Source organism: Solanum lycopersicum, chromosome 9, assembly GCF_036512215.1.
Source record: "Solanum lycopersicum chromosome 9, SLM_r2.1".
Lineage (NCBI taxonomy): Eukaryota > Viridiplantae > Streptophyta > Magnoliopsida > Solanales > Solanaceae > Solanum > Solanum lycopersicum.
In genome coordinates this window covers 58,865,946-58,886,905 of record NC_090808.1, presented here as the reverse complement: position 1 = coordinate 58,886,905, position 20,960 = coordinate 58,865,946, and the positions used below count along the sequence as shown (strand labels likewise).

At 30.1% G+C, this 20,960-nt stretch overlaps 2 protein-coding genes across 2 annotated transcripts; one reads left to right on the top strand and one right to left on the bottom strand.

Annotated features, from left to right (window-relative positions):
• Window positions 1–2,678: 2,678 nt before the first annotated feature.
• Window positions 2,679–4,881, bottom strand: LOC101249205 (heavy metal-associated isoprenylated plant protein 44-like). The gene is made up of 5 exons (XM_004247092.5): window positions 4,595–4,881; window positions 4,336–4,381; window positions 3,993–4,068; window positions 3,463–3,820; window positions 2,679–2,982 (listed from the first exon to the last, which is right to left on the bottom strand). The coding sequence occupies exons 2-5, from the start codon at window positions 4,354–4,356 to the stop codon at window positions 2,961–2,963; spliced, it is 477 nt and encodes a 158-aa protein (XP_004247140.1). The 5' UTR covers window positions 4,357–4,381; window positions 4,595–4,881; the 3' UTR covers window positions 2,679–2,960.
• An 8,707-nt stretch (window positions 4,882–13,588) lies between these two features.
• Window positions 13,589–17,237, top strand: LOC101248912 (endo-1,3;1,4-beta-D-glucanase). The gene is made up of 7 exons (XM_004247091.5): window positions 13,589–13,974; window positions 15,181–15,202; window positions 15,855–15,981; window positions 16,172–16,262; window positions 16,369–16,458; window positions 16,592–16,692; window positions 16,886–17,237. The coding sequence occupies exons 1-7, from the start codon at window positions 13,827–13,829 to the stop codon at window positions 17,024–17,026; spliced, it is 720 nt and encodes a 239-aa protein (XP_004247139.1). The 5' UTR covers window positions 13,589–13,826; the 3' UTR covers window positions 17,027–17,237.
• The last annotated feature ends 3,723 nt before the right edge of the window (window positions 17,238–20,960 follow it).

Here is a 20,960-nt window from a genome sequence, read left to right as displayed (position 1 = left end):
ATAATAATAATTCAAAAAATATTTTATCAACCATCTTTTTAAAAAAAGTACAAGATCTTCGATCATGACCTTCTTGTCCACAACGTCCATTTCCTTGATCGTTCAGACATCTCTTTCTATACCGAGGTTGTAAGACTATTTCTTTCAAAGCAAATTTCGAAATTGATCACTCTTCTTATCTGATATTGAAACCATTGGAACTTTATGTGTTTGCTTATGCACCTAATTTGTAGTAATCAGAGCAGTAGGGATGTATATCTGTAACTTTTTTTCCTAACAGAGCCCTTCAATTTTCATGAACAATCATCCGATAAACACACTAATACATAGTTGTAGTTCTAATAGATACATTATAAAAGTTCTTGTTTCATATATTATTATTAAAAACAGAGAAGAAAATAAAATATACATGCTAAATTATATAGTACATACATTAAAAATGTATTCTCTTCATTGTTGATACATTAAAAAAATAAAGAAATTCACATAATGTATCCGAAACATAAAAGTAATCCAAAAAATATTTTATCAATCATCTTTCGTAAAAAGTACAAGATCTTTGATTATTACCTTCTGGTCTACATCGTTCCTTCGTTTCCTTGTTCGTTCAGGCATCCCTTTGTATACCTAGGTTGTAAGACAATTTCTTTCAAAGCAAATTTTGAAATTGATCAGTCGTCCTTACCTGACATTGAAACCATTGGAACTTTATATGTGTTAGGTAATGCACCTAATTTGTAGTAATCAAAGCAGTAGAGATGTATATATGTAACTTTTTTTTCTAGCAAAGTCCTTCAATTTTCACAAACAATCGTACAATAAACACATTAATACATGGTAGTAGTTCTAATAGATATATTATAAAAGGTAAAAAACAGAGAAAAGAAAAATTTGATATGTATGCTAAATTGAATAGTAGATATACTAAAAATGTATTCTCTTTATTGTTGATACATTAAAAAATAAAGAAATCCACATACTGATAATTTTAAAAAAATATAAATTCACACCATACTCACTCTAACGGTATGAAATTGTGTTCAGTAATTCACATGTACAAACCTATAATGTATCATTTTTGTTTTCATTAATGTAAAATTTTGATATATGTACCGTTTACAAATTGAAAAATCAAAAAAAGATTTTTCACATGTATCTGATACGTTATATAAACAACAAAATAACCCACAAATATGCAAATCCATGCATTACATGTGAGTCTAATTAGTTATGTATCAATCTCTAACCATTAATGTGTCATTTCTTATATATCAATATACAGTTTTTTTTTTTAAATCCAATGGTTAAAGAGAACAATGAATATATTAAAGATTGAAAGTAATTCAATTATGGATACATTTAAATTTAGAAAATCACATGTGCATGATACATGAAATGAAGTACACACTCACTATAATTGTATCAAGTTCTATTCAATAATTCACATGTATCAAGCAAAAATGGTATTTATTTTGTAGTCAGCAATGTATTATGGCACAAGGTATTCCGTCTAGTTGGAATTTCACATGTATCAAAGAAGAATCGTGTGTGCACGGGTACTTCGTCTAATTGAATTCTCCCATAATTACATATTTTTCGCTCAAGGCTAACAATGCATCTTCTTCCGAGAATAATATGTATCATGACTTATGTATCAAAAATAAAAATAAAAACTAACTAACAAATTAAAAACAAGATAATATACTTACTTAAATACTTGAAGCATTGAATTATCACGATTGCAGATTCATTTTTCAAACAATACAAGACAAACACTACAAAAAGATGAATAGCCACCACAACACCAAGTTCAACTCACTCAACTGTGATAATATATATCAAATAAGTTGCGCGCATAAAATTTCTACTGATTATATTAAATTGATAAACCTGCAACTTATGGATATAGATAATATCAAAAGAAGAGAATAGATTTTTAATGTATCTATTATCCAATTAAGATATAAAAATATTTTAGGCGTCGTTTACCCCAACTTCGACACAAACAATTGCACCGGATGTAGCATCAAAGAAATGCATCTCTCCAGTCATCTTGTCTGTTGTATCAATGCCAAATTTGAGATTAAATTTAATTGTAATGGTGGATATGAGATTCACAAAAGAAATTGTTTGTCCAACAATTATTTCATCACTATTGTATCGTTCATAACTCAGAGCTCACTCAAATTTTTGAATATCAAAACAAAATCAATATATTCGTAATGTATTAGCAACGGTGGTCGTCTATTTTAGATTTGTTATGATTTGGGATAAATGGAGGAGAAGAAAATTTGAATTTTGAATTCTCTGAATCTGTTAGATCTATAAATAGATTTTGCGTGATTTGTGGGATCTGGTGTGATTTATGAGGCTGATAATCAATTTTATGTTTAAACTCTTTTTTAAGCTCAACAACCAATTTGTTTTTATGTATCAAATATTATGTATCCGATTGAATATAATGTATGGGAATGCTATAATTTTTTAAGGAATTTTTATAAAATAAAAAAAAATAGAGATATGATGTAATTTAAATTTTAAACTATGAGAATTATGTAATTTATATTAAAAATAATAGTATTTGAACGTTTGTACGAAGAACCAGAGGACATACGTTGGAAAAATTAATAAACTTTAGTCTACGCTCGTCAAGATAAAGAGAAACGGCGAGACAATGGTTGGTCAAGACAAGTCCAAGGTGTTACTCTTCTTAAAGAATCTTAGTTACAAACGTAATTAAACATAATAGGAAAATACGGATCGTGAATCATACTGTAAAATGTTATTTGGGATAGGCTATAAAAATATCCTTTACCCTTAATTAATATTGATCACAATCTTATCATTACTCTCGAAATATTGTAATTCAAGCTTTTTGGCTCACAAAACTCTGGCTAGTTAAATCAACATTAAAGCATAGCGTTCCATAATTCATTTCAGCATATTCCTTGATAAAATAATTAATAGTAAAATGGCCGATACCTGCAAACAACACAAGCATTTTCAGTCAAAAAATGTATAATTTGTGTAGAAGTTGGTGTTGTACCATTCTAGCAAGAGAATAAATTGAAGTTTATAAAATGATTCCCCAAACATACTAAATTTCACAACTACAAAAAAAAATGATAATTTCACCCCTCCACTATTCACCCCATGTGACAAAACCCCTATCCCTAATACCCTGTACGTACTGCCACACTCACGGACAGAGCTACAAGTTTATATATAGGTTAGACCAAACTCAGTAACTTTAATTCAAGTTTTTTTTAATTTATATTAAAAAATTCATTAAATATGTACATAAGCTAAATTTAGAAATAATTACCAATCACATCCTCTAGACTTTACAAACCATAAAGTTCAAATCGCGTCTCTAATCATACTCTCATCCTAACAACCACCTTATATAACATTTTCATAGTATATATCTAGATTATATAGAGCATTAAGATGACGTAATACCTAGGATATGAAGAAGCATGATGACCATAGTAGTGAGGTTGCTCCATCGTCATGGATCTTCTCATTGAATAATTGTATGGACTCATTGGCATTGTGTTATAGTAGTCATGGCCACGACTATAACCATAGCCGTGGCCATGGCCGTAACCGTAGCCAAGGCCATGGTAACCATGGCCATAACCACTGTAAGGACGATAATGTGCTGTGGGAGTAATAAGAGAAGGATGCTTAAGCTTTATATGTACTATTTCTGCATGTTTTCCTGTTCCTTTTAGTGCCTTCACTAATAAGTTGGGATCAACTTCTCCACATACATTTACTTCCCCTTTTTCTGCATTTATTGTCAATGCATACACACCTACACACACGCCAATAAAAAAAAAGAAGATATTTTACTAGTTATAAGAAAAGACAATTCAACTCTCAATATTAAATGCTAATGACAAAAATATTAAATTTCATTTTTTTATAATTATAATGTTCGAGTCAACTTGCAATTAATATTTCGTTCCTATTGAGGATAGTATTACCGCATACGGAGCTTAACACTTCCACCATCTTCATCTTGCATGCATCGCAATGAACATCCACTTTCAATATGCAACTCTACAAAAAAGAAAAACTTAAAAAAATTAAATTACACTAACATTAATTGTACAAAAATCTATAATTCGAAACGAATCCTAGGGTTAATGGAAATGTTTAAGAAAACAAAGATCGTGGTGAATAGACGATTACTCCTTTAATTTTTAATTATATATTTCAAATTTAAAATTTGAGTATGAAGTCGTTTTACAGAAAACACTTTATCCTTTTGAATTAGTCAGATTCCAATAAAAGTATCAAACATAGGTTTTTGTTTTAATTACTTACCACATCTGCAAAGGGCTCCATGACAATCACTTGAACGTGGAAACAACTGACAAATATAAAAGAAGATTAAATAATTAAGACCAAAGTTATAACCAAAAATTTTGTAATAAACCAAAAAATAGAGAAAAAATCGTAGTAATTAATCATTTTGTACACGGTTAATATTATTTTCTGCAAACTAAATACCAATTGATAATGATTTACATATATATTAGAGTAAATGGAGACCAAACTCGTAAAGAAAATTAGAGAAACTAACCTTGCAATGAACAGTCAATTATGAGGAAAAAATGGTAATTAGAGAATAAAACATTTCGTAAAGATTAGTGCTAATTAAGGTATTAATTACGAAGTGATATTTAGGAGTGATTTTCTAAGATTTTCATATTTTATTTATTTAGTTAAAATCAAGCAAAGATTTAGTCATATATAATATATGGAAAATTATGATATGATAGATCCCATCTTCTAAATATTAATAAGTATTTAACTATTATTTGCATTTTCTTTCGAGAAAGGGGATTTTTTAAGATCCTTACCAAAATTAATCTTTAGAAAAGAGAATTTTAACTTGTATTTGAAAAAAAAAGAAGATGTTTTAATACGTTACGAAAAGTATCATGGAATAGAGAATTTTAACTTGTTCGCTAACAAAATAATTTTGAACATCTATATTTACTTATCATAATGAATTAAAGAAATAGTAGCCTAGTAGGTGTGTAATTAACATATTACGCATTAATTTATTAATTATAGTTGTAAGTTGAATTTGTGTCGCTTCCTTTTGTGGTACTATAAGATTGTATTTTGATGCGAGGAAAATTTAATAAAGAGACACTAAGTTCTTAACTTATATTTTACCGTTTGATAAGTAAGCAAGAAAATATTATATTAAGAACATTTACAAGTTATACAGTAAAATCAAGTGGAGCCTGCGGAGGTTTGGGAATGGCGGGAGGTAGGATGGACAAGTGGTGAGGATTGAATGAGTTGGAGACAATAAATTTTGAAATCGTTTGGTAGGCCGTATTAGAAAAAACAGTATTATGTAAGGTGTTATTTAGTACTATGTTTGGTAGGAATTTGAGCATAAGTATAACTAATCCATGGATTATTTATACTTTCTACATGATATTATTATAGGATGTATGTATTAATACCTCCATTTGAAGGTATTAGTAAAACATAGGATATAATATCATGGGATAAGTCTATGTAAAAGCAAAATATCCGTCAAATCATTCTAATTATTTTGTTTATTTTCTTGATTTATTATATATATATATATATATATATATATATATATATATAAAACACTTGTGTGGTTTTCTAATTATTTGTATTTTGAACAATTTAAAAAGTTACATACATATTAATATACAACTTGCAGTTTTTATGTGTAAATGTAATTGGTTTATTTAATTTTATCATTGTTGACCATCTTTTCGATTTTGAAAGTAGATGGTTTATCTTTTTCAAAATTGAAAAGTGACATTTTGTGAGTGATCAATTTATTAAGATGACAATTCAAGTCAAAAAGTAGCAACCATGTCAATAAAATATTCTTCTCACAGCTAGTTAGAAGAACATAAAAAAAATAATATTGTCCAACAATTATATCTACCTATTACATAATAATTCAAAGTATAATTGAAAAGAAGGCTTTTTTTTAGAGTTTTAATCTAAAAACAAGATGAGGTGGAAAACAATGAACCAAACATTTGATAAAAATAAATCTTGCATTACTAATCTCTATACTATTGATCTCTGCATTACTTATCCATGCATTATTACTTTCTAAATTATTAATCTTTGTACCAAACAACTCCTTAAAATGTCATTTATGCTACTTGTTTTCCAACTTTCATTAAGGAAGTCATAGTATTGTTTTAACAAAAAAAAATAACTTTATTTTTATTCCATATAAACAAATAACTCACAAATAAAAATTGTTCAAGCCCATAAAAGCAGATAAATCATCATTCTAAAAAGAGAAAAGAATAAATATAATTTTAAACTATAGTAAATGATGTACAAATATCAGGGACGGATCCACATGGAGTTCAGCGGGTGCTAGAGCACCTATTAACCTAGTTATAAAATACATATATCTATGTAGAAATTAAGTGGTATTTGTATAAAGTTAACATAAAACATATAATGAATAAAGAGTGCTTAAAATTTTTTTAGTTTTGTTGAGCCAGAATTCAAATCTCATTGTTATCATATATCTTTTTTATATTTTTTGTTTTGTTACTTTCAGATTACCTATAACCTTAAAATCCTATATTCGTCATCAATAAATACACTTCTCATATTTACAATAGTTCAAAATTATATTTATCCTTTTATCTTCTAAAAATTAGCTCAAAAATTAAATTACCGACCATAAAATGGGGCAAATCACCATCTGATAGACCAATGCTAACAAGTTTTTGTTCCACTTTTTTACTACGACAACACAATTGTCAGTGTAAACTAAAAGTGGAAAAAAATATTTTAAAAAATTACTTCACTAGTTAAAAAAAGACAAACTCCTCTCAAGGATCACTTACGTATAAATAACTAAATGTATCAATTTCAATACTAATTTGTAACTTGTAATAATAATAATCACTAGATACAAGAGCTCATGCCTAATATATATTATTTCAATTATGTGGCATATATAATTAAAAGAGTTAATAAATTTTTATATTATTTTAATTATTTTAAGTTGTCAATTAATGCGATTTGCAGTACTTTTTATGTAATTTTTAGATAATATATGTTACTTGTAGAATTCTATGTAGGAATCACACATCTAGGATTATAGAGATCAATAATTGTATTGATATATTGATCAATATTGGTAGTATTGATATGTTGATCAATATTGGTAATATTGATGAAAATAATATTGAGTTAGAAGCTCCTTATGTATGATAAGATTGTAGAGTTCTAAGTTAACTATACTTAGAGTTCTACTACAATACCTATAATTAATATAATAATAATAATAGTGCAATTATAAATAATTTAAATTCTAATTGTATTATAACTCTAATAATAATCCTAGTCGTAATATAATACTAATCATAATATAATTATAGACGAAATATAATCCTAATTAATATAGATAGTCTAATCCTAGTGCTACTCTAATTCTTCAGCAGTGCTATAATCCCCAATCAGCTTCGTTGGACCTGTTCCTTTGACATATTACAATCCTTAGCTTCCTTCTTCATCAACACTTGTTATAGATAGGTCAGTCAACTGTGTTGGACCTGTTCCTTTGACATGTTCCAATCGTCAGTTTCCTTCTTCTTTAACACTTTCCCTCAAGCTAGTGAGTAGAGGAACGGTTACTCCTAGCTTGCTTTGAATATCAAGCAAAAAAAAAAAACTTTGAATACCCATAAAAAAACTTGTTTTGCCAATGCTTCAGTATGTTGATGTTGTTGTTTCCTCTTCCCCTGCCTTTTTGAACATATAATACCAAGTTATGATTTTGTTATGACACTTTTTCTTCCTCTTCCCTTATATCAAAGGATGTGAGAGTATTAACAAAATGATTAAGGGTGGGATATGGTGTCTTATCTAAGCTTCTAACAAAATTAATTGCTTTTGTTGCTTGAATATATGTTATTATTATTATTATTTCTAAAAAAGATTTTCCACATCTCCTTGGCAGTTGAGCAACCCACAACTAGGTGCATGCTTTTTTTGGTCAAGGTGCTTGAAATCCAATTCTTTAGAAACACATCTTTCTCCTTCCAATCATTAATGATCTCACTATCTTTTGCATCCTTCTTAGCCGCTACAACTTTCGCAGTAGTCTGTCCAGTGGAACAATTACTTTTACTTGGTTAATTCTCTGTGATATGAATCAATTGGGATATGAGTGCCTCTTTATGAGGTAGTTTATTGGCTTAAGTTTAATGGAGCAAGCGACAATTATCTGGTAAAGTAAGGAGTTTGACATGATTTTTGGTAGAAGGGGTCATTGCAACATGTGATTTTTTTAATCAATACTCAGAGAGCGGAAGAGCTTTAAGCTCTGATACCATATAGAAAAAGTGTTGAAGAAGAAGGAAACTGACGTTGGAACATTTTAAAGGAACAGGTCCAACACAACTGACTAATGTGTCTGCAGCAAGTGTTGAAGAAGAAGGAAACTGACGATTAAAACATGTCAAAGGAACAGATACAATACAGTTGATTGACCTATCTACAACAAGTGTTGGACCAATTCCTTTGATATATTTCAATCGTCAGTTTCCTTCTTCTTCAACATTACTTACTTTAATCCAATTTATACGACACATGTTAAACGTTGAGAGTCAACCAAATTTTTATTATGCTTTTTAAATATTTTAAGTTGTTAATTATTGTGACTTATAATATTCTTTACTAAAATAATTTTTAAATAACATATTTTAATCTCTTTGTCCCAGTTTATGCTGTATATGTGAAATTTCGAGAGTTAACCAATTATTAATATGTATAATTTTATATTATTAATTATTGTGATTTATAATGCTCTTAATGTAATTTTCAAATAATATATGTTACTCCATTTGTTTTCTATGTGGCACAAGTGAAATTTTGTGAGTTGAACAAATTTTTAATATATAATGTATTTGTGTTAATTTTTAATATGTTTTTTTACCAACATGTCATTAAAAAATTGCGACTAGAAAGTGAGGCACAAGAACAAACACTTAATTTAACTACAATTACAAAGAGCAACCATATTAGAGCAATGATATAATAATCAAACTACCACATTTTTGTTTCAGATAACATAAAGTCACTATTGAAGTTGTTTCGGATTTTCATAAAGTTGCTATTGTCCTATTACCTCACAAAACAATTTTGAACAGATGTTATTATACCATTTTCGATCAGTCCCAAATTTTAACAAGCAAGTGAGTTCACACCCCAATCATTATACGACACGTGTTGATTAAAAATATATATTTTTTTCATTTACAATTTTTCCTTTATCTTTTATTTCATTATTTCTCTCTCTCTTTTTGAATTTTAATTTTGATATATCTTAAATTTTCCACCTCCCACTTTCATCCCTTTATTTTCTTTTTTTTCTTCATCTCCCAAACCCCCATGTCAAATTGAAACTCATTTTCATTTTTTTTCTTTTCTTTTTTGTTCCGGTCAAATACTTTATAAAATTCATACTATTATTTAGACTTTATTGAATTATTGATAACAAAATTAATTATTTTTTAAAGAAAATTTAAAAATTTGAAGGTATAATCAACTACTCATTTTCATATATATCCAAAATTAGAAATGATAATTTTAAAATAATCAATTAATTTCTCAAAAATTAAAAGAACTTAATTGAAATCGAATAAAAAAACTATTTGTTACTTCCTAATCATCTTCAAATCTAATGAGTTTATCATATTGTCGAAATGTAAGAAAATATTTAGATAAAATTTTAAAACCAAAGAGAACAAAACTAATAGTTTTTTAAAAAAAGAAGGTGAAGTTGTGGTAAAAATGACATTAAAAGTAAGAAGCTTCAATGGATGGAGATGAAAATCAATTTTTGAAAAGAAAGAAGAAAGAAAGAGAAAAAGAAAAAGAAAAAAAAGTAAAAATATATTTTATAACGAAATACTTTTAAAAATAAAATTATATTAGTTATTTTAGGATGCTCACTCTCTTTGAGAGAGTGCACACCACTCTCTTGTTAGATGGACGAAAAATGATATAATTATATCTATTCAAAATTGTTTAGTGGGGTAATTGAACGATTGCAAACTTAAGGTGTCTTTTTAAAAATCCGGGACAACTTTAGTAGTGACTTTATGTCTTTTCTCATGTAAAATAGATAATTCTCAAAACCAATAACAATGATCTGAAAAAAATTTCACCATAAGCAGGAGTTGATTCTCTATCATTGTAGTGCCTTAACAACATAGTTGCCTCAAAAAATGGATTAACTTGAAATTCAGACTAAAATTGAGACAATAGGGTTTGATTTGAAGAAAAAATGGAAGAGAAGTCTGGTATAACAAGGAAAAACGAAGACACAAAGAAAAGTGAATTTTGTCGGGAAACCTTTTTCATGTATAAAGAGAAACATTGTTAGATTTTTTATAATTGTTTGCAAGAGTAAAAAATGTACCAATTATTGAAATATGAAGAATTATTACTGCTCCATATTAAAACGCAAAACTTTGATTCTTAATTCAAACCTAAAGGACAATTTTGATCCTTTACTCTAAATTCGTCTATTCGCTTTTGTATGATAGAAAACACAATATTATAGTTTTAGTAATTTATAAATACATAATGTAATAAAATAAAAAATAAAATAAATAAATTAAAAGAAGAAGTTACTAAATATAAGTAGAGAAAAAGGACAAATCAATCATTTGAGTGACTGATCCTAAGCTCCTATCTCCGTTTCTATATAACATTGAAAACTAATATTATTCTTATCGTAATGTACAAATACATAATCTACTTAAAAAATAGGCCAAAGTCATATGCGGCTACTCAAACTTGTCCCGATTATTCATTTAGACACCTCAACTAGACGTACTACCTATTGAACACTTCAACCATTCTGAATTTGAACCATTTGAACGTTTTTTTGAGAATAAACAAAAAATAGAGAATGTATAAATACACTCGCGCTAACGTGTCAATTTGATCAATCAAATAATGACATGTGTTATTTTTTAATCCAAAAAATTATTTAAACATTATATTATAAAGTAAAAAAGTTCCATCTTTAGCCCGATAATTTTTTTTTCATCAACTTTTTTATTAATTATAACTTTTTACTTCATCTCATTTTTTAGGTAGAGAAAGACGGGGAAAAGAATCTCTTCGAAAAATTTATAAATGAAACAAAATGCTAAGAATTTTGAAACCATTAGAATGGTGGGGGAAGAAGATAACCACTGATACTACGAATTTTGAAATCATTAGAATGATGAGGGAAGAAGATAACCACTGATGTATGGGTATGGGGGTTGGGGTGGGGTGGTGGGGTTGATAGAAATAGGGAAGAAGAAGAAGACAACTATTCTTCTTCTTTTTTGTTAATTTTTTTAAAAAAATTAACTTAGGGGTATAAATTAAGAGAAAAAAAGAGAAAAATATTATTTTTAATAAATTAGCGCGCTCAAGGAAAGTGAATTACACGTTTTTTGCCATGTCAGCATTTTGTGTCTAATAGGAATGACTTTTGAACAAATAAAGTGTTCAATTGGCACAAGGATTAGTTGAGGTGTCTAAATAAATTATGCGGACAACTTTGAGTGGCTGGAGATGACTTAAGCCTAAAAAAAATAAAGAAATTATTAATCATAAATAGAGTAGAAGGGCAAATCAGTCAATTGATCAACATATCCTAAGCTCCTCCATTCGTTTTTATATAGTAGAGCAAAAGAATATTATTATTTAAGCAATTTCTAAATATATAATATATTAAGAAAAAAATAATTTAATTAAAACAAAATTATTAAATATAAATAAATAAAAGGATAAACAATTAATTGACTAACTGATTTTAAGCTTCTATATTTTTTCTTCTATATAATAGAGTAAAAATAGAAGATAAACTCCCTTCTAAAATCACTTACATATATGTAACTAAATGATATCAATTTTAATTTTAATTTGTGAGTTGTAATAATTGAGAATACGTGCTGAAAAATAGGGCTAGGCATTCGGTATTTCGATTCGATTTCGGGTTTTTTTCAGTTTTTTTGGTTTTCGGTTTTTGTAAATTGTGTACCAAATACCGAACCGAAATATTTCGGTTCGGTTTGGTTTTGTTATTTGGTTTTTTTAATGGGCTTGCTTAGTTGGGCTTTTAAAAATTTACAAATTTTTTTGTTTGATTTTCAGCTTAATGGGCTAAAAATAGTTATATCAAAAAGTCTTTTACTTTTTAATTTTTTATTTTAAATTATAATATTTATTATTTAATATTAATAATTAATATACTATAAATATATATAATAATATAATATATTTCGGTAAACCAAAATACCGAATTACACAAAATCACATACCGAAAATCGAATCGAAATACCAAAAAATACAAAAACATATACCAAATACCGAATCGAAAAATCGAAACTAAAATACCAAAAAAATTCGATTCGGTACGGTATTTCGGTTTTCCGATGTTTATGCCCAGCCCTACTGAAAAGGATACTTTTCCACCACTCTTAACAAGGTACAATTAGTACATCATTATCGCCTAATCTTTTATTCAAAACCCCACCAAATTCAATTTTTGATTGCAACATCTGATTAGAGGTCTTAGGGTCCGTCTCAATTGACTTTGAAAAAATAGCTTTTAAGTTAAAATAAAAAAGTCAAAGTTAAATTATTTTTATGTGAAGAAATAAAAAGTTGGGGGATATGTTCTTTTGATTTTTTAACTCATTTTAAATTATTCTTAATCTTGCTAAATGCTTTTTAATTTATTTTAAGTCATTTTGATTTATTTAAAATTATTTTTATATTTATTAAACAGTTTCAAAAATCAAAATATGTTTGACTAGCTTTTAAGCCAATTCAAACACCCTCCTAGTTTATCCATGATAGATTTTGGATTCAAGTTCTCTTGGATACGTTATTGTAGGTTTTGGATTTATCTATATGAGGTCTTGAGTTTGAGTTCTTCTAAATATATGAAATTGTCTTTATTAGGTATTTTCTTCGTTTGAAAAAAAGTGTAGTTAAGGCAATGCATGGTCATTAAAAATAAAAATATAGAACATACAATAAACACCATTTTTAATTTTTGCACTTTAAGACAATCTCAATCTATACAAGTGTCAAAAATACATTTAAATTATTTTTTTGAGTTTCATATTTAAACTATTGAGAGTGCGAATTTCACACCTAAACTATGATTTCGCATCTATGACTACTTGATTTTTATTAAAATGTTCTTTTTGTAAAATTATTTAACAAAAAAAGTTAATCTAATATGATTGAGACTTATGCTTTTGAATTTCTCGTGTTTATGTTGATCATAGTCTTACAAAATACTTACTATAGGACTAAGAGAATCGTTCTAACTTATTTACTAAATGAATTGTAATTTGTATGTAGACTTATAAATATATGCAAGTCAAAGTTATACAAATTATAATTATCAAATATCATATTAAAAAATATTAAAATTAAAATTAAAATTAAATATATCAAACTAATTTAATATGATAATAATCCAATACTTTAAATATTGAATACCAGAAATTACAATATCAAGATTTTTATATATCATACCATGCTCACTCGTAGATACCGGCCCGACACAATTTATTGCCCATCCGCTTATTAAAAATTCAAAACCCCACAGCCACAACAAAAAATTCAATTTTTGATTGTGACTTTGTAAAAGTCTTTTATGAATATATTCATCAGTGATTGTGACTTTGTAAAAATCGTCTATGAATTCATCAGTGATTGTGAAGGGAAGGCACTTTCTTACTGTATAGCAAAACATGGCAGGGACTCAGTGCTGTGAGAATCCACCAGCTTTGAGCTCAAGCAGTGGCTATGGATCTGTTTTTGAACTTGGAGGACTCAAAACCTACGTCTCTGGTTCTTCCGATTCCAAAAAAGCCATCCTCCTCATCTCTGACATTTTTGGTACTTAACCTTTTAACCCTTTTCTCTTCTATGAATTTGGGTATCTGGGTTCTGCTCAATTTGCTCTCTTTATTCATCAATTTGGCACCCGGAAGACGAATCTTTTGAAAAAACACAACTTTTGTTTTTTTTTTGTTTTTGAAAATATTTGGTTGGATTGTGGTAAAAGCAAATTGGGTAGTGCTTTGTGAGATAATAATGTGTAAATGTTCAATGGAACAGTGGTATATTGTTGTTTTGTAGGGAAATGATCTTTTGTGTGTTAGTTAGTAAAGCAAACTTTGGCGTTAGTAGCTCATCTTTGTTCAAAAGTGAGGAAGTAATTTCCCCCCATTTGATGTAAAAATGGTTCGTTTGTGAATATGTTCTGGCAATATCGGGGTATGGTGTATCAGAAACAACCTCTCTATGGTAGGGGTAAGGTTGGTATACATACTACCCTTTCAAGACTTAACTTGTGGGATTACATTTCCCACCGGTATGTTGTTGTTGTTGTTACAATCAAGGGATAAGACACAAATACCCCCTAAACTATAACTATGACCGAAATTTGAGATACACACCTTAACTAAAGTAAGGTCCTATTATTCTTGAACTTATTTTTTTTTTTAATTTTGTAAACCTTTTATCTTACGTGGCACACTTCGTGACTTCACACAATTGAGACGCGTGAGAGATATTTGGATGCCACGTAAGCCAAAAGTGCACAAAATTACAAAAAATAGGTTTAGGTAATATGATCTTAGTTTAGTTAAAATGTGTCTCTGCAATTTCGGTCATACTCTAGGGGTAGTTCTACCTTTTTCCTATCATCAAACACCACAAATAACTAATTTTTGAAAAGAACATTGGGACAAATTGATGTGTATGGGAGAAGGAAAGAACTCCCCACATCCTTTTCCAGTACTACTTCTATGAGTTCTATTGTCTCAGTATATAAGTCGTTTGTTATTTGGAAGTTAAGTGGATCTTTCAGTAGCTACAAATGTTTCAATTCTAAATTTTTAGAACTAGTGTACTCTCTGTGTAGGATCTAAACATGTAAATTTCATTGCGAACGTAGTATTTTAGAGTGGAAATTATATATTTTGACCCTTGGTAATGTTAAACATCTCTCTTTGAGCCGAAAGAAGCATATAATGGTATAAGGATTACTGTTATTATTTATGTCCAAGACAATCTCTTAATGTTATGAATGCTTTACAGGTTATGAAGCACCAAATCTGAGGTATGCACTGCTTCTCAAGTTCAGCTTGGAGTTGTCTAATAGTACCTTTTAAAATTACTTTTTCTTTTCCACTTCACTATTGTTATTTTCTCAAATATTTCTGTACTAATGTTGCACCATATGTATGCTCTTGGATGCTTCTCTGATGTCAACAACTTCATTTCTTGTTTTCTTAGATAAAATAGTATCATATACAACTACAACAATAAACAACATACCTAGTCTAGTCACACAAAATGGGGTGTGGGAGCGTCGAGTGTACAGACCTTACTCCTACCTTAGAGGTAGAGAGACTGTTTCCGAAAGACCCTCGGCTCGAGGAAAAAACCCAGAAAAAGAAGTAACGGAAGTATAAGAAACATCACATAATAACAAAAAAACAACAGAGGAAACTACAATACAATAATCAAAGTACAAGGAACAAGAGAGAAACCGATCGAGAGAGAGGACTTTGAATTACAGATTTTACGTTTATAGAAGAAAGTCTGATTTACAGATTTCAGGCGATTCACTGATCTTATCTTTGTATTTCCTTATATTTCAATGGAAGAAGTTGGGATGATTGTTCTTTGCATTTTTGTCCTGTGATTAAGCTGCAAGAAGTTTCTCTTTTATCTTGTGCTGATTCCGAAATTTAACTGCTGTTTTGTAGGAAGCTTGCTGACAAAGTTGCAGCTGAGGGTTACTATGTGGTGGTTCCTGATTTTTTTAATGGGGATCCTTACAATTCTGAAAATAAGGAGCGGACTATACAAGTCTGGTTAGAATCACATGGAACAGTATGCCTTCTGATTTTTTTCTTCTTTTGTAATATTTCCATAGATATGCATCACGAATAAAAGGAGGCAACATCATCATTCTCAGAGTTTTTCATCCATTAACTTGATCAGGCTTGGGAATGTCATTGTGCAGCATTAATATTATCAAGCTCACCGCCATGACATCCATTTTTTTCCTTTGTTCTGTTAGGATAAAGGATTTGAAGATGCAAAGCAGGTTATTGCAGCTTTAAAAGATAAAGGCATATCTGCAATTGGAGCAGCAGGTTTTTGCTGGGGTGGTAAGTTGTTCAACTTTCTCCTTAAGGATTATTCATCCCTTGCCCGCCTACGATGTATCGAGTTATTGTAGTTGTCTGAGATTCCGACCTTCTGTTTTCTTAATAGGAAAGGTGGTTGTACAATTAGCTACATCTGCGAACATTCAAGCTGCAGTGCTATTGCACCCATCATTTGTCTCTGTGGATGATTTTACGGGTACAGTTTTTTTTACCAAAACCATTTGTGATTGGATTGAACTGCATCATTTTCTTTTAGATTCTTCCTGTTTCCTTTTTTATGTCAACTTTTTCCCTCTCGCTAATGGAGCTGATGATGTATCTATTCGCAGAGGTGAAGGCACCGATAGCTATTTTAGGAGCTGAGTTAGATCGTCCAACTCCTCCTGAGCTTATTATGCAGTTTAAGGAGATTTTATCATCAAAACCTGAGGTACGCGATCATCCCTTTGTTTGAAAATGTCTTAATTTTAGAAAGACGACTATCTGTGAAATAGTACACTCCTGTTTATCAGGTGGATGTATTGAGATAAGTGGATACCTGCTTCAGTGAATTTCTTAGAGCGCGTTACAAATTTCTTGATTTATCCTTTCCTTTTCTTTTGTTGCCGTTATGTAAAAAAAAGGTGGACAGTTTTGTGAGAATGTATCCTGGTGTTGCCCATGGGTGGACTGTGCGATACAACGTGGAGGACAAGAAGGCTGTGCAGAGTGCTGAAGAAGCTCATCAGGATATGCTGAACTGGTTTGCTAAGCATGTCAAGTGATTGGAAAGAACAGTAGCAGTTGGAAAGTTTCCAGTTAAAAAAGTTTAAAAGTTGGTCATGATAAACCCTGTATTGTATTTATCTTTTATTTAAAAGAAGATTTATCTTGCTATGGTTATGTTAAATGTAGTGTGTTTAAATATTGCTATTGTATGAACTCTGATATTGGACTTCCGCTTTTAAATAAAATGTATTTTAATTTAGTGGTTAACTTGTATCTGTAAATCCTGTTTTGTCAATGCCAACATTACAATGGAGTTTCGACATTCTTCAAGTTAATAAAAAAATAATTGTTTAAACTAAAGATTTAAGCATAAATAATCAAGACCACTAATGAACCTTATAAATGAATAAGTGCATTTGATTTGCAATACCATAAATAGCATCACCAATCTCATAAAAAATCCAGCTCTCATTCTCTCTATCAAATTTGTTTGTAGGCTTTTACTTCTTTTAATTAACTAAGCTGAGGCTTGCTTCCATGAGAAGTAGAAAAACTCGAATTCTTCATATCCATTAATCGATCAATGAAGGATATAATCATATTATCAATATTTGTGGATGCTTTGCTATGGAGTTGTCATCCTAAGACCTTTAAGGATTCACTCCTGCAAATGGTAACTAATATCATACTCTCAAGCAAGTGAGATCCAGAGATAGACGCTCAATAAAATCCACCAGATATCTTATTAATTGATAACTCTAAAGATTTCAGATTTTTATATTCAACAATTGATATCCAATTTTTCCAAAGAATAACTAGAATACGATAAGTGTTCAAGAGTTGGTGCGTGGATATTAACAAGCTGCAATTCACTATTTATCTTAAAGCTAAGTGACCTAATCTTTTGATGATTCCGCACCTCAAACTTTTTCCACCCAGGACAATGGTGAATGATTAAATTGAGGATCAGGAGACAACTAGTGAGTAGAGTTTGTAGCATGTTGTTGTCTCAAGTTACACAAGATAGAGAAAGCTTTCTCAAAGAATGATTATTTTTGTATTAAAATTTTTTTACTTAACTTAGTTCTTTATATGAGTAAAATCACTCACTCATATTCATCATTCAAAAAAAACTACACCAATAAATTATTTTTCATACTATCTTCATGATTAAACTACTAAGCGGAATAGTTGGATAGACCCTTGTACTTGTATGAGTTTGTATTCTGGACCATTCTACTTGATCATTTGTCAATTGAACCCTTAAACTCAGTGAAACTAAGCATTTTAAACCCCTTTCGTTGCGTGTGAACTTCGGGGTAACCCATCGGTGGCCCCCTAAACTTGGCACGAACATTCACTTCGGCACCTCAACTGGTGAGTTTTCATTTTAAACACCTAACTTAGGGTCCCTATGTGTCACTTAAACACTTTTTGCACAGCTGGAGTGCCGCGTGAATTTCACTGATGCTAGGCGCGTAAACATGAAATTTTTGTCCGATGTGGAGTCCCCAACGGTAGTATTACTCCACATCATTTATTTATATTGATGTTATTCCAATTATACCGTAATTTAAACCCCAATTTCACTCTTCTTCTCCAATTTCTTCCTTCTTTTTCAATTTCTCTCTTCTTCAGCCTTTCATGTCAAGCTTCTCCAATTCTTCCATGGCATCTGTGGATGAAGGTCGATATTATAGGTGTGTTAATGACGCATTATTAAAGATTTAATGGACCCAATTAAATCCAGGGCGAAGATTTTTGACTTGTAGAATTGCAAAGGTAAAATTCTTGTTTCCCTTACATTTTTCAGGTCAATTAGACGATTAATTCGTTTACGTCTAATTCTATTTGTTTGGTTTTACAGAAAATGAGTGGTCGTGACTATTTTCTTTGGTATGAAGATCGACACCCTCCACAAGCAAACAAGGTAATGTGGGAATTGTTGAAGAAAGTCAATGCTTCTGATGAAAAGTTAAAGCGAGCAAGATATTTGTTTATTGTTTGTGTCGTTACTAATGGGTTGCTTATGTTTGGAATATGGAAATTGAAGCCTAATTGTTAGTGTTCTTGAGGTGTTTGATCTATTACTATTTTGATGAGCTAAACGGTGTTTGATGTAGTAGTATTTTAGATGTTGTTGTTGCTGTAAATTTTTGATGTAATTGTCTTTTTGATCCAATGAAATTCTAAGTTCTATTAGTATTTTGATCTTGTTATTGCTGTAGTATCAAAAGAAAATGCACAAGCTATAAACAATTATCATATTTGTCACAATGTAACATCGAAATTACACAATACATAGACAATATATTGAATGCTCCATAATGAGCTAAAAGTTAGCTTATGCTACATAATATTCAAGGATATAACCCAAAAAAATGTACCAAAATAAGGCCCCAAAATAAAGCTAGCGCAAACAAATGTTACATACAACCTTCACAAAAGTGTTTACTAGTACCAAAATAAAGCTAGCATACTCCAAAAACATACGACAATTGGTGTTACTTCTTCTTTTTGTTTGTCATTTGCTGCAATTGGGAAGTGGTGACAACATCCTTGTTTTTCCATCTTAAGCCTCTAGGCTTAAAGCCACTGTCTATACCCGTTTTACTTGCATCCTTGTAAATTGAACCTGTTGGTAGAATTCTTTGACTTGAAGACCCAGACTGGTTTTTGAAGAACAAATCAAAATTAATATATAAATTTTCATTCATTTAAGAGACAGTTAGTGACACACTTACGTTTAGTATTTGGGTTCCATTTGCACTTGTGTAAATGCCAAATCCAACATTACTTGCCCCACCTTTAGTTTGCCTCTTTGGCCCTTTTGCAGAATTTTCTCTAGTTCTAACATTTCCTCTTTTTTATCCAGCAGTTTGTCTTGTCCTTGGAGGTAGTTAACTTGTTATTCCTCTAGTAACAGGAATACTTGTATCCCCAACAGGTGGTGTTTGACTTATTTTTGTAGTTTCCCTTGCCCTTTTAACTCTACTTGTATCACCACAAACTGTTGTTGAAGAAGCACGATTGTTTGATGTTGTTGGTCTAGGTTGATTGGAGCTTGTTTGTTCAGGGTGGCTACTTTCTTGTGAACTTTGACCAGCAGTGAAGTGTAAATTATGGATAGCTGGTTGTGAAGTATGAACACCAACCTAAATATAAAACATAAAGTATTTTCATAATATCCAATAAGACTTCTAAAAAGGCACAAACAAATAATAAATTATTTTACCTTGCAATGTTTCTTGTTGTGGCCTGGTTTTTTACACCGGGAACAAGTAATTTTCACCCCTTGTTTGGACATCTTTCCATTCTTCTTTCTTGGTTAATCTTTACTCTTTCTTCTATTTCTTGGCTATCTACCAGGCATTTGTTTAGGCTCAGGAGGCTCAGTCCTTGGATTGTTAGTTTCAGGCCACATCTTCATATTTGGAATTGGTTGAATGAAATGACTATAAGCCTTTAAGAAGGTATCCTTCTTATACCAATGCTCCAAAAGTGGTTCAGGTTCCTGTCCTATGTGGTATAATGCAGAAATAGCATGTTGGCATGGAATGCCTCTCAACTGCCAAGTTCTACAACTACAAACTCTATTAGTCAAAATGACTGTATGCCTATACTGCCCTTATCCAACCTCAAACCCAACATCAACATTCCAAAGCACCTTGCATGCCCTAGACTTTTCCTTATTCTCCTATAACATAAGTCTAGCCATAGGTGAAATATCACATATCCAGGTGTCAGCAAACTTAACCATATCCACACTTCTAGTCATTAATTTTCTCCTAATTTCCTCCAGCATGGTTATTATAGATTTGTGTCTACAAGATAATATCCATGAGTTAAAGGTTTCAGACATGTTATTTTCAACTGCATCACATTTGGAGTGTTCTTGAAAGAAAGCTCAAACCCATGACACTCTTGGATAATGCAATAGATCTTCATTAATGTTTTCATTATCAAATTTGCTCATTTTGTAAAGTTCCT